Genomic DNA, 16,622 nt, shown 5'->3' with positions numbered 1-16,622 from the left:
TCTTTGGGAATTTTCCAGACAGAGCAATTAGCCAGGAGCCACAGAGGTGGAGGTAGCGTGAAAGAATGCCAGAGAAGAGTATTTGCAGTGGCTAAGTGTGGGCCAAGGCCCTTAATGAAGGTAAACCTCTGCTTGCCTTTTTAATTACTCAACCAGGCCTGACAGTCCACCACAAAGCACTTCAGCCAGGCAGCCTGAAGGGAACAAAAACAGGCTCCTCATAGACTCCACATCGGCCGAGGCTCGCAGTCACAGCCGCCGTGAGTGGGGAAGAGCAGTCAGACGGTACTCTGAGGCAGTCACGCCTCGTGGGCCCTGCATGCGGTCGTGGTCATGACTTCACACCAACGCCACAGTGTGGAGGCTACTACCGCTGTAGGAGCACTTCAAACAGGTTGAGCTCAGGCAGCTGCCATGTTGAAAAACCTACATGGATGCTATGAGCACCAGGATTTTTATTGTTTGTCCGTTAAAATTCTGAAACACCAAAACGTAATGCTTAAAATGCCAGATATAAACTAATTTTGTCCTCCTGAACTTCAAACAGTTTGACAGGTTGTGTTTATGGTCTAGCAGCCAGCCCAACTGTGTTGATGATTAACTTTCTATTTATTCTTAAATTAGTGTAGGCATTTAGTCAATAGTGATGGGTAAAGTCAGAGGTGTGTGTGTATATATATATGTATATATTTCCAGTAGGCGTTCAGTCATTTTCTGACTCATTGAGGTTGCGATGGTGCTTTTCCTCAAGAAGTGTTTACGTATCAACAACCTGCTTTTAGCTTATCTGATATTGAGCCTTGAGATCTTTATCTTTCCAACACATACTGAACAATGCTCCAGCCTACAGGTACAATCAATCAATGCTTCAAGCAGCCAAGACATCTCCAGCATCAGACCTTATCTCAATGGCACACTGCTATTCAAATGAAAGGATATAATGCTATTTAGTGGACATACAGCCGCTCCATTCAGACATTACACTGAGGTACTATTGTAAGAGGAACTGATCATTTGGTCCCAGTCCTACTCCTGTAGCAAAGCAAAGCAAAGCAAAACGATCTGTTGGAAGGAAAGAGAGGATGCTAAATGTGTAACACAATCCCAGGATTACTTGCTTCCTCCGTCAGGAGGCTAACAGTGGACAGATACAGATCAGTGAAGGAACATCCTCCTGGCACCTTTCTCATAGCTATTAAGTTGGTTTTGTTAACAACAACTTTGACAAAACATTAAATAGATACATGTGGAGAAAACTTAGTTATATTTATACAGTTATAATGCTTGAAGATTTATTTACGAACTTGGGGATTTAAAAATTCCTATGCTGTCTTAAAATGATTGGCAAGGTATTTTTCCTTTATTGTTTTTTTTTCTTTGCGCTACAGAAACGCATTTGGCCTAGACTTCAAAATACATTTAAAAAAAAAAAATGCAACATACATATGCATTACTTTTTAAATGAATATTATAGAATAGATTTACACATTGTATCTTGATCATGATAAAACTTTAACATAATTTAAACTCCAAGTTACTTATATCAAAGTAAAATGGACATCTTAAACAAATGTGCAAAATATGACATCAAAATGGGCTCAAAATGCTAACTATAAATGCCACTATTGAGAGCTTTTATGATCTCACTTTTCACTGTTCATTAACTGTCTAGCACTCGGTAGAATGTGAAAGAAAAGAGTATGGCCTGTGGTGACTGATCAGGAAACCATCTGTAGAAATGTGTCTCTATAGCAAATCTCAGATGAAGGCAATTGGTACTCGCTATTACCCGTTCAATACTGCCCTCTTGTGGACAGTATCAGTGAGTAGGAGAAAAGGGGACAAACTGAGAACGGTAAGAAGCACAGAACTGGTAAATAAGAAGTAAACAGCAAAACATGAAATAACCTGAGGTCTGAGAGATGCTTGTAGCATAGCTTTATAAACACTGTTGCAATGGTAATTGGCCTTTTGAAGCGCTTCTGCACTACTCGTACAGGACTGGGTAATAAAGTCTTGTTCCATTTTGTCTCATAACTCCTTGTTACGTCGAGGAATAACTATCTTCCGATATGTCCGTCTCTCTGAGATGTTACGCCTCACTTTCACAATCGGTGGAGGAGCTACTTCTAGCTCGAGAGATGGACTGGAATGAGATCGCATCATCCCTCCATCGATCTCATCATCCTCCTCATCTTCCATGGCGATTCCTTTCCACAGCTCTTTGTCAAAATGAGTAAGGTCTGTCCCACTAGCTGTTTCTGAAGACTTGCTGAGTGTCTGCCAGACCTCCAGTATTTGAACATAAGTCTCATAACGACATCTCTGTAAAGAGAGCAAGAGAACAAGTATAAATATGTTCTCACCCACATAACAAATACACAAAAGTGAGAGAAAGTATTTCATATTAGTATAACATTTAGATTTATGCTACCCATAAAATGTGCTTAAATTATGTGTTAAATTAAAAAGTTAAATTAAAATGTGCTTAAAAGTCCAAACCTCATGTTGTAGATACTCCTCTCTGAGTCTGTGCTCCTCCATTTCTCTGGCTTTCTTGCGGCCCTCTGGCACCCCCTGCTGTAGTGCATTCAGGTCCTCTTGAAAGGACTGCAGCGAGGCTGCATGAGACTGCAGCTGCTTCTCCTATTCACACAAAAGGACATTTGTATCACACAAAAGAAGCACACTGACGCCATCAAAACTCCTTCATCGGAGTGAAAGCTTTAATGTCTTGAAGATGGTAGGCAACCAGAGTGAGTGCAGACTGAGTTGCAGGTAGGATGGGCCTGCAGAATCTCCTCTGAGAGCCTACAGCTGCAGGAAACGGAGGAGAGGAGTATAAAGCCGACACCAGGTTAAGTCGGCCAATCCACGAGTTCATCTGCTCTGTTGACCTAAAGAAGGCAGTAGGAGAACATGACATGCTTAGCTTAATCAGCACACCACATTGCATGTTGTGGGGTTGTGCTGGACATGCTCAGCATGCTAGGACACTCACGCTGCCTCAAAGAGGAAGACCCTCCAGTCAGCGGTTTGCAGGCGGAACACATGAGGTCTCTTGGTGTAGTCCTGCGCTCTCTCAGCCAGGGCATGATGAATACTAAGCACCTCCTCGGAACTCTGCCAATCCTTTCTGTATTCATCCTGAAAGATATGAGAGAGAGAGAGAGAGAGAGAGGAGATGAGCCAGCATTACGCTTCTGTTCCACAATATGCCATTATACTATAAAACAATATATACAACAACACATACCTTCTGTAAGTAGAGCACCATTCCTTTAAGTACTGCATAAAAAATCTTCCAACTTCTCTTTCCCCAAGGAGCTGTCATAGAGTGTAAAAAAAATTCATATTATTATGAATTTTAATGATTTAAAACCAAGTAATTTCTCATTAAAATTAATGACCTAACTAAATCACCAAAGTTGAGGAACGATATTGCAGGACTTTGCTGATTAATGGCTCTACAGCAACTACACAGATGTTCTTGCTCACTTACTGCGCTTGCCATCTATGTCAGCATGTGCTTTGCGCTTCAAGAAGCCTTTCTGGAAAACGGTAGCCTTCTTGTCATGTGCGATGTCCTGGAATGGGTTGCTCTTTGAGCGAAGGGATGCATCCTGATCCGATTCCGGGTCCAAGCTCATTGATTTCACCAGATACGTCTCCTCGCTAGGAAGAAAGACAAGATAGAAGATGAGAGGAGGAAATAGCACAAGAAATATGTCTGAAAGCAGCAAGCAAAGGTCAACTCACACTGCCCACTCAAGCTGGTGATTCTTGATCGAGTTGTAAAGCGTCTGAAAAATATTTTGAAGAAAAGATTAGTCATTACAATAAAAAGGGGGGGAAATGTCAGTTTAAAAAAAAAAAAAAAAAAACAAACTTTCAACCTAAGGTGCTTCATCTTCACCAAGTCTTGGTCTGTACTATGATCTTCATATGTATACATCAACTCAAAGTATGTAATTCAGTTATTTCCTTGCGAGAAAGAATAGATTTGAAAGCTCCTGAGAATTCCAGAACTGCATATAAAATGTTATTTAAGTACACTTGATATGAACAATTCCTCTCACCTTCAATAAGTCTTTGTTGAAATTTTCTCCTTCGTTCATCCCATTCAGATTAGACACAAAGTCAGTAAAGGACATCGCTTTGCCAACATTCTGATGAAAATACAGACATGTAACTTACACAGGACCAACAAATAGCCAGTAGGAAGAGTGCATTTGTATAGCTTAACGGAAGCCTACAAAGTTAAACCCCAAAATGATTGCGTCAGGAGTCCTGTAAAAAGCATGTTCAAATTGCCCGCTGCATTTCTGAAGTCAGACGTACCTGTCCATGCAGGTCTGTGTTAAGCAGCATCAAAGCACACGTGAGCGTGTGCACGGCCCCAGCTGAATTATACATGTCAGCGTTGCACTGCTGGTAGCGGTTAGAGAAACATTCCAGGACCCGCTCCCTCTCCTGAGACTCGCCAATCAGAACCACCTCATTCAGAAAGGACCTGAAGCAGGAATGTGACTCACAGAAGTGAGAACAGGAGGCAACTCACAATTTATGAAACAGTTTAAGGCTGAATTTATATTAGAATCTTTCTGCTGAAATTTACTGAGTACTAAATCTCTGAAGTCTAAGGATCTCACCGAATAGCTTCATCCAGGTTTTGGTTTGTGAAGTCAAAGAACTTAAGGTACTCCTCACCAACAGCACGACTGAAGTCATTGCTAATAAAAAAAAACAAAAAACAAAAAACAACAAGGCTACATGAGTGGAGCAAGTGGTAAGTCCAAGGGCTATCCTCAAGAGTCCTTAACATTGACTCACTCTTTGTCCAGATGTTGGACCACATCTGTACGCTGAATATTCTCAAGCCTGTAGAGTCTCTCAGCAAGCTTGCGGGCCTTCTCCCTGTCCGTAACCTGTGCGTTGCCGTTCTCATACAGAACCACAGGTTCTACAGACTCTGGCATCAGTGGTGTCTGTAGAACCTGTCTCTCTAGTTCTTCCTCACTGGAGCATTCATTTTGTTTTGATTGTTTAGAAAGTTTTTCCTCATGAGAAATGTCTGATTCATCGGAATATTCCAAGGGTTTTTTCTCAACAGAAAACTCAGATTGTTTTGACAGCTCAGAAGATTCTCTCACACTCAAGATTTTTGATTCATTTGGCTGTCTTGAGGGTTCTATTTCAGAACATCCAGATTGCTTGAAGTCTTCTATGAGCTTCTTATCAAGTGAATCTTCTTGATGTTTTGACTGTTCACATTGTTCTACCTCATCTGAAGAATTGTACTGTGCTACCTGATGTGAGGGTTCTATTCCTGTTAGCCATTCTATTTGTTGTGTATCTTCAGGAGGTTCCATTTCAAGTGAGCTTTCTACATGCCCACCACATATCTGTTCCTCTGGCCTGCAGACCTGCATGGATTCTTGCAGCTTCTCATGTTGTAATTGCTCCAGCTGAGCCATTTCATTACTGGTCATATCCAGTGTTGCAACAGATATGACTTGCTGTGACTTGTCAGAATTTCCTGTTGTCTCTAACTGTTCTGATTGTGATAACTCTGGATCCATCTTTGGCTTCACCATTTCAGAATCTATTTCCTCTATCGATTGCTTAGCACCACAGGGAAATTCAGGTGGCAGCTCTGCCTTTTCACCTGATGCTGCAGTACTGGACGGATGCGTTTGATTGGACCTTTCCATTAAGTTAGGCTCCTCAGTTTGCTGTGAATGGTCTTCTTCTAAATTTTGGCCAGCTGTTCTTGAATGGTGTTTAGAATCTATGTCCTCTTCATAATGGCAAAGATCATTTTCACTACTGCCACGTCTCTCCCTGCCTTCCTCGGAGTAAAGCTCCATGCATGCGTTTGTTGTTCCTGCGTCCCCCAGTGATTGCTTAGCTTCTGCTGCTGTGTCTTTTATGTTTTTGTTTTTCTCTTCCAGAGCATCCGAGCTCTCAATGCAAAACTGGATCTCTGAGTCCTCGCTGCTGACATTGCTTTGTATTTTTTCAAAATTCTTATCAAATGTTCCAGATCCATTATCTTCACTGGCCACTGATGTCCGTGAAGTGTCTAAAAATAATGGAGAAGAATAGACAAACACACTTTCAAGTTGACTCTTATGTGGCAGTCAGCAGTATTGTCTGAAATGCCTTTATAAAACATATACCAAAGTGTAAGCTGTACAGAAGGGCCTTTTTAAATAGTTAACTAATACATTATGAACTACCTACTCTCAGAAGAGAATAGGCAGCTGGAAAATTATAGTGGGTGCATCTAGGTTGCTTGATATACACAAGTAAAACAGGAAATTACACTGAAAAATCATCAAGTCATCATGGTCACATCATCCTATGAACAACCAAACAGCTGAGTTTTTCTAGCCACCTCACTACTGCTATCACATACAATACTCACCACTTAAATTGTGATGTTAGAGAAATTATTAAATAATTCTACTTTAATAAATGACTTCAGATTTCATTAACAGTGTAACCATTACCTTTGAATGGTGCTTGGTCCTTCTCATTTGATGGCATTATGCATACATTTTCATTCATGTCTGGTGTATGATACATCTGTAAGAAGAATAACACCTCTAAACTCATATCGTGAACTGAAGCTCACATATGCCTCTGATGTCAGAGTTGGAAATCTCCCTTGACAGTAACTGCTAAAAATCTATACATATTTGACTTGTTTAACCAGTACATACTGTGTTTCAAAAAAATTATGCCCTAACCTTAATGTGTTTATTGAGTATCAGTCTCATAGCTGATAACTACTTTTGCTAGTTAAAGTCAAATCTCAATCATATAATGCTCCTTTTATATATGCAAGTTTAAACATGTAACAAGCATTTTTAAAATAGAAAATACAAAGAATGAAAGCTAGTATTTACATTTCTATAGTATTAAATAAACATTGAGAGATTAATATATTTCTAGCAGTCATATTAAGAAGTACTACTTTAGAAACCAAACCACACAGACCTTCCTGTTTGGCTGACATACCTGGGAGGAGTCATCTTGGGCTTTTGCAGTTACATTTGGCACTTGCTGCAATACAGTGTCTGTCTGTCTATGCTCCTTCTCTGGGATCAAGACAGTAATATCCTCCTGGCTCAAGGAAGGCATGTCTGAGGACAAGGGATCAACTACCAAATCCAAGCAAGCTCCATCTCTACAGTTAATCTCATTCACAGAGCTCGAGGGCGAGGGCACATCCCATTGCACGGTAGCACAAGTCAAATGCACGCTGGGAATCCTAATGGGGTACACTGTCACAGACACCCCATGCTCTAAGGGTTCCGGGCCATCCGGGGGCAGTGGTCCGTCGCTTCCATCCTTGCATGCTTCTTTCTGACGTCTCTTACTCTCTTGCTCCATCCTTTCAATGTACAACTTGGCCTCCAAGTACGGCTCAGGTTGTTCTGCCTCAAACCCATCCGTTTCCTGATAGTGCGACTGGACAGGAAAAATGAGATTCCTTTCCATGATGGTGAACCTCAGAAGCTCAGGCTGCAGAGGACAGGGCAACGAGGTGTAAAGCTCGCTATTGACTCTCCTGGATGGGTGTAAGTGGGGTATCCATCTCCACATAAACGGTAACTTGGCAATTACTGCTATACTAAAAACAGACTTTGGGTTAGGGCTTTCTACAAAATTATATAGTACTTACAAACATAAATATTGGATCTCCTTTAATGTTAATTAACACTGAAAATAAAGCAATCCATTTCCCAAAAATGCACAGTTCATGCCACTTCTGTAGTACCGCACCATTTTAAGATCCATTCTTTATGATGAACAATACTATGCCAAAGTTAGCCACTGTGTGCATGTAATTCAAATACTGCAACACAGAAGACCATCTTACACAAGAATGCAGAAAAACGTGCCAGGCAGCCAGCAAGTGCAACAAATGCTAACAATTGGGTTAGGGAGCTTCAACAACTACTACTACTGTTTCAACTACTGGCTGAGCATGTAAAGGACATATTTAATACCTTAAAAAATAAAAGTTGACAATGTTTTACTCATAATGTCAACAAGATAAGAATCATTACTGACACTGTATTTTAAAAGTGAAGTCAAATCAAATTTGATTCTTTAACCAGTTATATATTCACTAAAATGTGTTCTGAACACATGAGGTTTAATGAGTAGCGTCAGTCACCACACAGCCATTGGTTACAAATTATAATTTGTAACAACTTCTGTCATAAGAGAAGGCCCCTTATCAAAATATAACTGAATCAAAAGTTGGTTTGGACTCACCTTCTTATGTCGGCATGTGTCTTAATCAAACACCCTTCTTCAGCTCAACTCCAAGAGGTGCACAACGGATGTGCTGTGCAATGACTTTCTGCACACCCGTCACCACTGAGGAACAGTTACACTTCCTGGCCATAAATATACCACTACAGAGAGCGAGAGCGAGAGCGAGAGCGAGAGAGAGACAGACAAAGAATTATATAAATATGTAGAGAGAGAGAGAGAGAGAAAGAGAGAGAGAGAGGTATTTGAAGATGGTTTGTGAGTGAGTACTTTAGTAATGTCTCTGGTGAGTTTATAAATTGGCATTTAGGACTAAGAGACCTTATCATTAAGGGCTCTCTAGGACATGTACCACCCCCATAAAACCACACTCTGAAGCTAATATCTCACTCACCCAAAATGTGCTCTACTCACATCATTTAACCCACATCCGGGTCCATTCTCCTCTTCATTTCCTGCTGGTACTCATCTCGCCTCTTCCTGTAGAATATGAGCACTTACGAGTTAGTTGTCTTAATGATTATTCAATACCTCAACCAGTTGCTGTCAACAAAGGACAGAAGATAGATGTCAGGTTCAGACCAGTTTCTTGACGTCGAACAATGCTCGTTTGTTTGATCTTTGTGTTTTCTTTAGTTGCCCTGTCATAGGCTGATCTCACAACAGTCACTGGTGCGGTCTGAGTGTTCTAACACCACAGGTCAGAAATAGGCTTAATAATGAAAATGAAGTCCAAAACAGGTGTGTAATGCCTTAAGACTCATAAGAATCAAACTATTTTATCCTTACGGTATAAGAGTAGTCTGGTGAATTAAGGAAAAAGCTATAGGGAACTGAAAGTTGGAGGCAGGGCTACAGTATCTAACAAAAACGTAATTATGCAAACTGCCTTATTTTTATATTGGTGAGTAATCATGGACCAATAATGTCTAACACATAAGCAGAGTGTATTGGCCTAAATTATACTGCATAGCAAAGCTAGACCACATCATAAGATGATGTCTTTGAAATAGACTGCAAAAAATCAAAGCAAGTTGAGTTTGAAATATAAATTGTTTTACTTACCTCAGGTCACAACATAAGGCATATGTGTCTACTAATATGAACAAATAGAGGCAGAGTAACAGAGCTGGAGATGCCAGTTTTGCAAATAAAATACACTGTAAGAGCTACAGCTGAATTCGTTAGATGCTAACTACTTTAGATGCTCTTGATCTTTGTCTATATAATCCTCAGTCATGGAAGCTACCAAGTAATGAAAACAAATTCTTTACAAACAGCTATGCTGAAACATGAGGTGCCTTTCAGAAGTCACAAAGTTGATTCGAATTGGTCATCTATAGTTTATTCATTCACTGTGCTTTCCATTCACGATTATAATTCAGATATGTACGCAATTATATTCATATTATACGGATTTTTCTATTCCGATTATGGTTTCGATAAACATTCAGAGATTTAGCCGTGGAGAACTGTGGGAAGAAAACGTGAACGAAAGAAGACACCTGGCCGGCGTTACCTATTTACAAAGGCGGAAAGATACCTGGAATCATGGAGCCTCAGTTACCGCCCATTCTATTTTCTTGCTAGAGCGCCCCCATGTCTGAGGTGCATATTAGTACAATATTTAGATAGGCACACATTTAGCTTCAACTTTAGGGGGACGCATTGTTGGGGCTTACATATGATTACAGTCTCACTCTAAATTGGACGGAACGCTGTAGACAAATATCAGAAAACTATTTGTATCAGAGTGGGGTGAAAGTAGTAGAGTGAGGCGTCTGAACTGAAGACCCATAACGCTTCATTTCATATCAAAAGCGTTACGTGTAATCTGAATATAAATTTGTATCTTTATACAATTATATTCAAGTTGCAACATAAACAAAGACACGCCATGCCGTATAATAACAGTGTTTATACAAAGTCTGAATTTATGTCTACGCATGAGCGTGAGGCTGCTAAAAATGTCACACGGGGGAATATCATCGTCGGTTGTCAGTCACAACGCAAGCAAATATATATATATATATATATATATATATATATATATATATATATATATATATATATATATATATATATATATATATATATATGAAAGGGGGACAGTTTAATCCTGTCATCAAACCGTGTTTTCAAAAGAGTTATGGTTTCACTTTTGTTTCCGCTACTGGTGAAGCAATCATGGCACGTTTAGAAAAAAAAAAAGCAATGAATAAATTTTTTTTATTTGGGCTACAAATCCTGGGAGAAATGTAAACCTATGTAATCTTATATCATTATACACAACGTAAGCCATTGTTGATCAAAAGAGTCCAAAGGCGCTGGACGTTAACATTATTTGGTTGCAGTAGCTCTCCAAACCTTAAGGAGCGACCTCACAGTTTGAGATAAACTGGTTTACGTACACGACAACTGTAGAACAAGTGAAGCTTCAGGTTGCTTGCAACACCTTACGAATATTCACAAAATTCACAAACTAATATAAACAAAGTTACAAGACAGATCCATTCACCTATTCGCACTAAATTATTTGAACCGTTTAACGGTAGGTTGCGTAGAACCAAAATGTATTTTGCGGTGCCAAAGTGTCCGTGAGACCAGTAACTTCCTGCTTTGTTCCGTAGGTTAGCGTTGCTAGCTAGCTAACCATCTGAGTCGACGTAGTGTTAACCAAGAAGCAACCTTTTGAAGCCGTTGTTTGTTAGTTTGTTTTGGTTTGGATTTTGTTGTTGTTGTTTTTGGTTTACTCATGCAGAAATCACAATAATGGCGAACTCCAGAAATCTGAAAGCTTTCCTGGAGTCATCTTTAAATGAAATTTTTAAGGCGACTGTGGGTAACATATTGGACTCTGTAGATCAGACCTTGTCTGAATATCAAGGGGAAATTCGTCGAATTGCGTCAGAGAACGAGGACCTCAGGAAAAGACTGTACGCAAAAGAGGCCTTAAAAACCCATTTGAAGACAGGTATGTGAATTCGCCTTCGGTAATTTTCTAGTTAGGAAAGGAGGGCATATTTCCCTAATATGGATTTTATAAGAATAAAAATAATAATAAAAATATTATTTTGCATTGCAGAGAATGATGATCTTGCTGTTGCCAATTTGGACTTCTCAAGTCAGACTTTCATCCATAATTCAACAAATAGATCCGCACAGGAGGGTAAAAGGAGAGGGCCCAGGGGGCAGAGTGAAGACCAGATACGAACAACTAGAGACATAAAGTACAAGTTACTAATGTCATGCCCCCAATCAGAAAGTGGAACATCTCAGATAGACAAACACCTGTCTAATACCACATTATCTTATGTAAAGACTGACCCTGACTTTGGAGATGAGTCAGCCATCAACCTCTCAATGGATCGGTCCCCTGACAACTTTATAAATAAGTGCATTAAAGTAGAAGATACTGAAGAAACCTTTGTTGAATCTGAATGTTACAGTCAGTTTGGATCTCCCTTTGACCACTTGAGAGACAGTGATGGTGAGGTCAGGGTAACCATTGTGTCTGAAAAGCACTTGACTAGTGCTATAAGTGAAGGTAACGAGAGTGATGTTGGGAACCTGGAAGCAGAGAGTTCAGCTCATAGTGTATCTGCCACAGATGCTAAGGCTCCAGCTGATGATGCTGACCTGGTGGGGGATTGTGCTGATGTTGGAGTGGCTACAGAATCGGAGGAGGGACATACTGAAATGCTCCCATGGACAGAATCCGCAAACTCAAGAGAACTGAAGCAAAGCAAAAACTTTCACTGCGCTCTCTGCAACAAGAGCTTCAGCCGCATGGCTTCGCTCAACATCCATGCCAGGACTCACAGCTCTGAGAGGGCACACAACTGCAGTTTCTGTGGCAAGGGGTTTAGCCGAGCTGACTTGCTGAAGAACCACAAGCGCACCCACACAGGAGAACGGCCATTCACATGCAACCTGTGTGGAAAGAATTATGGCCATCAGGGTCAGCTCCGGATCCACAAACGAATCCACACCGGTGAGAAACCATACTGCTGTCCACACTGTGGCAAGCGATTCAATGAACATAACCAGCTCAAAGTGCACCTACGAACTCACACAGGGGAACGGCCATACACATGCAGTGTATGCGCCAAGACCTTCACCAATGCCGGCAACCTAAGGATTCATGTCAGAATTCACACAGGCGAGAAGCCATATTGTTGCAGTCAGTGTGGAAAGCGGTTTAATGGCATGGGAGACCTCAAAACACACTACCGCATCCACACGGGCGAGAGGCCGTACCGCTGCGACCTGTGTGCAAAGACCTTCAGTCAGGCTGGCCACCTGACCATCCACAAGCGCATGCATACGGGCGAGAAGCCGTACAGCTGCACTGAGTGTGGCCGGAGCTTTACGGTGGCCAGTAGCCTCAAGCTTCACCAACTGACCCACACTGGGGAGAAGCTGTACAGCTGCCCCCACTGTGACAAAAGCTTCAGCAGACTGGGACACCTCAGGAGACACGAGCAGCTCCACTCCAAAGAGGACATCCATGTGTGCACTGAGTGCGGGAAGAGGTACACGAATGAGTCATCACTCAGAAAACACCAGAAGCTACACACTGCAGATGATATGAAAAATTCAGAATTGGGAAATTAATAATTGAGATGTCACAGTAGTTAAAGTGGTAACACTGCTACATACAAAATATCATTTTACTACTTCACAAAGCCATCAGCTCAACACTAATTTGTTTGCTGAGGAGCATCCCGTGAATGGTCCCTAACTTAATATTTAGTATTCAGTTATAGAGACAATTTAAATCAACTAGGCTAACAACAAACAAAAAACATTTAAACTGTTACTATTAAGGGAAGCATTTTGTTCCTTATCACAAAGTAACTGTTAGCTGAGCATTACTTCATTACTAACTATTAATTGGCAGTTTTTTTTTTCAGACCTATTTTCACTTTTAAGAAATGACATTTTGCAATTCTATTTCTGTAATATTGTTCTGACATTATAAGGTCATTGAGAATAATTTTTGTATAAACAAGAATAATTTCAGTTTAAAAATACCAACCTGTTATGTCCTCCACAATTCCACTTGATGCATATTATGTGGGAAACTGGAGTACTGTGGAAGATCAGGCCTTGCAGTTTGCAAATGAGAGAAATCTTATAGGCCCCTACCAGATTTTAGTTATTGTTAAGCAAGTTACTATTTTGGATGGAGCATTTTGTTAATCTGTTTGTGAGTCCTGTGTTTGAAAACCTTTGAAACTGTATACACAGTAGTTTGAGGTTCTGTCTGCAGAATATTTTAGGTGGGTTATAATTGATATCGTAATTACATGATGGCAAGTATAATGTGTATGTTTTGAACTGTCATTTGAACTGTACTTTAATGATTCAGTGTACATGTTATTTGATATTTGTTCAAGGCTCAACCAGGAATTGTGGCAGTATCATGAGAGCTTGACACTCTGAAAGTCCCGGGAGAATGATAAACATGGGTACTGTGGTTTTGCAGAATCATCATTCATTGTCTGTTGTTTGCTGTGATGAACAATGATGTAATTTGTAGGGTCTTCAGATTGGCACTCTTACATTTAGCCATGATTCCTAGGTGAGAAATGGATGCCATGCCCACTGGAATTAGTTGAAATTCTCCATTAAGAATGAAAATAAATTGAGTAACTGATGTAGTGAAGTGTGACTTAAATTAAGCATGGAATGTAGTAAGGCATTTTACACCTGTGCATAGTCCTTGGAGTTAGCAGAACCAGATTTGGACATTACCACAGGAGATGTGATTTTTCGTGTATGGCCTACTACTTATAGCTAACAATGAATTATAATGAATGTGATCTTTTTAATTTGTTGTAATTTAACACATTAAAGGGATATTGTCTTGTGTATCTGCTGCATTTTGACAGTCTTGTGGTCCCTGGATTGTAATGATGATAATTCAGATGGATCAACTTTTACAAAACCAAAGGCCATAAATCTTTGAAACGTCTGCTGTTCTAATGTATGTATTTTTGTTTGAGTGATTGTTTTTCATTTAAGCATTTTTAAAGCTTATTTTAGAGCTATTCTCTGTGTTCCTGTTTGTGTATATAAAGGAAGCAGGTTATACATTTTTTGAAGTTTATCTTTAATCCTGTAGTAAATACATTGGAATTAAATTGGACAGGAAAAACTTTACCTTTGCAGTAAGAATTTCCAGGTCTCACGCAGCTACAATGAGAAACAATGTGTAGACTTCATTTATTTGGATTAATGCTATAGAATATTGACAAAATATACTGTCACTTTAAGGTGTGCAGAATACTGTATCTATTGCACAGTAATCCTGAAATGTTAGATATTAAAGTGCACCATCAAATAAATTATGTATGTGCGCACACATATATTAAGTAATGTTTATTTGCGCATAGTGTAAATTAAATGTATTATAAATGTCCTAATATAATTGAATGGTTTTGCATTTATTCCTCTCTCTTATGGTTTAATGATGCCCTCTAATCAACAGCCAAACCAAGAGTTGTCAAATGTTATAAATGTAATTGTAATTTATGTTAGAAGTAATGTTTTTTTTAATGGATTATTTCTACTAAAACCATACCAAACTGCAAATTTTCTTTGTAATTAAAAGGTGGTTCAAATTTGAGGGTTATTTGGGGTAACAAAAAAATGAAGTGTTATGTAATTTTATTGCAAATGATCAGATTTGTTCTGTCTGTGCTGCTTAGGACTTTTAAGACCATGCAGCGATAGTACGGTCAGTAATTAAATAAAAATAATAGCTGGTAGAAAATGACTTGTTTCCTCTATATTTCAGTCAACTTGCAACTACTCTTTAACAGTGTATAGAGAACACAGGATACAGCTGTGTTAGGGTTTAGTGAAATCACCTGGGCTCAATGCACAGTGTTTTAGCAACAATCATAAAATAACTACAAACAGTACTCACTAAACATCAGATGTCTGAGATGGAATTCTGGGAGTGCAAAATGTTTATTATCTAGAATTTAAAACAAATCTGACCACAAAAGAAATATCTATATTCAGCATAGTTGTGCAAACAGATAATAAAATATCTTAATATTCCTCTGAGAGAAATCTTAACAATTTATAGAATACACAGTTGATGCCTCAGCCACGATTATATTGTCAGTCTTTTTAGTGATGCAACACTTACAACAGCACGCTGTGCATTTTGGCTTCTCTTTGGACAAGTACAGCAGGGGCTGAATGCTACTGCTGATGTCCATGAAGCCAAAGGCTATGTAGTGGATGTAACACATGAACACTTCCTGGGAGAAATAGGCCTGGAATGGAAAGAGAGCTACAGGTGGAAAGTAGTTGAAGACAATGATGGCCAGAATAATGAGAACTATCTTAAAAGCCCTCTTCTTGACTGGGTGCATGTCGTCGCGGCCTGGCCTGGACAGCCTTAGCGCCCAGAGGATGGAGATGTTGCAGAACACCATGAAAGTAAATGCTGCCAAGATCATGGCTGTGAAGGCCTTGTGGAAGTTTGGGATGATGCAGATGCACTTGGCCACGGCGTAGGCCAGGGTGGTGACCCAGACAGCGGCAGCGCAAGTGGCCCGGTATCGCCGCCCCTTCAGGCGGTTGAAAGTTATTGGGTGAAGCACAGCCATGTAGCGGTCAAGGCAGATGCATGAGAGGAATAGTGGCGAGGAGTCCTTGATGCCGTAGAAAAAGCGCAGGATGTACCAGGTACTGTTGGTGGTCAGGTAGACCAGGCTAGCCAGCTCCAGCGGCAGGATGAGGCAGAAGAACATGTCCAGCACAGCCAGGTGCATGACGAAGATGTCTGAGGTGGATGAGTCACCATTGTTCTTGTGAATGAGCCACAGCACCATCAGGTTGGCAGGTATGCCCAGGAACATGTTGACAAACTGCAAACCCAGATAGAAAAGGATGACTTCAGGCAGGTCTCTGCACTCCTCATATATGGTCTGGTCTGCTGCAGAGGCGTTCAGGGACCGGCGACTGAGTAGCAGAGAGTTATTGATGTAGCTTGCGATCTCCATTCTGCTTCACCTAAAGGAGTGGATTGTGCGGACTCCAACCCAGGATGCTGGATTAAAAAGCAAAGAATCACACATGGTGCTACAGCTCTTCTGATAAATTTAGTGTCTGTCACTAAAATGTTTCAAAAAGAGTTGAAAAGCCAAGACTCCCAGCATATTTTTTAAACAAATTCTATCAAAAACCTCTTCTTATAGATAAAAAGCAATTGAGACATTATCTATCAACAAACTGAAGCTTACGCATGCAGAACCTTTATATTACTAAACATGCCTACCTGTCAGGTTTCTCTGGCTGATACACAA

At 40.2% G+C, this 16,622-nt stretch overlaps 3 protein-coding genes across 10 annotated transcripts; 1 reads left to right on the top strand and 2 right to left on the bottom strand.

Annotated features, from left to right (window-relative positions):
* Positions 1 to 1,338: 1,338 nt before the first annotated feature.
* On the bottom strand, positions 1,339 to 9,376 carry LOC113588091 (PH and SEC7 domain-containing protein 4). 7 transcript variants are annotated; one of them, XM_027027129.3, is made up of 16 exons: positions 9,358 to 9,376; positions 8,707 to 8,772; positions 8,293 to 8,435; positions 7,027 to 7,642; positions 6,516 to 6,591; positions 4,834 to 6,085; positions 4,653 to 4,733; positions 4,342 to 4,513; positions 4,080 to 4,169; positions 3,760 to 3,803; positions 3,503 to 3,675; positions 3,257 to 3,327; positions 3,002 to 3,147; positions 2,753 to 2,897; positions 2,503 to 2,646; positions 1,339 to 2,325 (listed from the first exon to the last, which is right to left on the bottom strand). In XM_027027129.3, the coding sequence occupies exons 4-16, from the start codon at positions 7,612 to 7,614 to the stop codon at positions 2,032 to 2,034; spliced, it is 3,276 nt and encodes a 1,091-aa protein (XP_026882930.2). In that variant the 5' UTR covers positions 7,615 to 7,642; positions 8,293 to 8,435; positions 8,707 to 8,772; positions 9,358 to 9,376; the 3' UTR covers positions 1,339 to 2,031. The 7 variants fall into 7 exon arrangements, with proteins under 7 accessions (XP_026882930.2, XP_035383166.1, XP_026882931.2 ...); XM_035527273.2 differs by lacking the exon at positions 9,358 to 9,376 and having other exon boundaries at positions 8,687 to 9,085; XM_027027130.3 differs by lacking the exon at positions 9,358 to 9,376 and having other exon boundaries at positions 7,027 to 7,637; positions 8,707 to 9,085.
* A 1,304-nt stretch (positions 9,377 to 10,680) lies between these two features.
* Positions 10,681 to 15,072, top strand: LOC113588088 (uncharacterized). 2 transcript variants are annotated; one of them, XM_027027127.3, is made up of 3 exons: positions 10,681 to 11,266; positions 11,378 to 12,827; positions 13,695 to 15,072. In XM_027027127.3, exons 1-3 carry the CDS (start codon positions 11,065 to 11,067, stop codon positions 13,738 to 13,740), a joined length of 1,698 nt encoding a protein of 565 aa, XP_026882928.2. In that variant the 5' UTR covers positions 10,681 to 11,064; the 3' UTR covers positions 13,741 to 15,072. The 2 variants fall into 2 exon arrangements, with proteins under 2 accessions (XP_026882928.2, XP_026882927.2); XM_027027126.3 differs by having other exon boundaries at positions 11,378 to 15,072.
* Positions 15,073 to 15,380: 308 nt separating this feature from the next.
* On the bottom strand, positions 15,381 to 16,319 carry hcar2 (hydroxycarboxylic acid receptor 2-). The gene has a single exon (XM_027027110.2). The coding sequence runs from the start codon at positions 16,317 to 16,319 to the stop codon at positions 15,381 to 15,383; it is 939 nt and encodes a 312-aa protein (XP_026882911.2).
* Between the last annotated feature and the right edge of the window lie 303 nt (positions 16,320 to 16,622).

This window comes from Electrophorus electricus, chromosome 8, assembly GCF_041902795.1.
Source record: "Electrophorus electricus isolate QZ-2024a chromosome 8, ASM4190279v1, whole genome shotgun sequence".
In the NCBI taxonomy this organism is placed as follows: domain Eukaryota; kingdom Metazoa; phylum Chordata; class Actinopteri; order Gymnotiformes; family Gymnotidae; genus Electrophorus; species Electrophorus electricus.
The sequence above is the reverse complement of the archived record's forward strand: the minus strand, read 5'-3'. Positions and strand labels throughout refer to the sequence as shown.

Coding starts and splice junctions, on each gene's coding strand:
- LOC113588091 (XM_027027129.3), bottom strand. CDS start 7,614: ATGTGGAGATGGATACCCCACTTACACCCATCCAGGAGAGTCAATAGC. Junction 6,592..7,026: donor CCCAAGATGACTCCTCCCAG/GTATGTCAGCCA, acceptor TTCTTCTTACAG/ATGTATCATACACCAGACAT. Junction 3,676..3,759: donor CACCAGCTTGAGTGGGCAGT/GTGAGTTGACCT, acceptor CTTTCTTCCTAG/CGAGGAGACGTATCTGGTGA.
- LOC113588088 (XM_027027126.3), top strand. CDS start 11,065: ATGGCGAACTCCAGAAATCTGAAAGCTTTCCTGGAGTCATCTTTAAAT. Junction 11,267..11,377: donor AAAAACCCATTTGAAGACAG/GTATGTGAATTC, acceptor TTTGCATTGCAG/AGAATGATGATCTTGCTGTT.
- hcar2 (XM_027027110.2), bottom strand. CDS start 16,319: ATGGAGATCGCAAGCTACATCAATAACTCTCTGCTACTCAGTCGCCGG.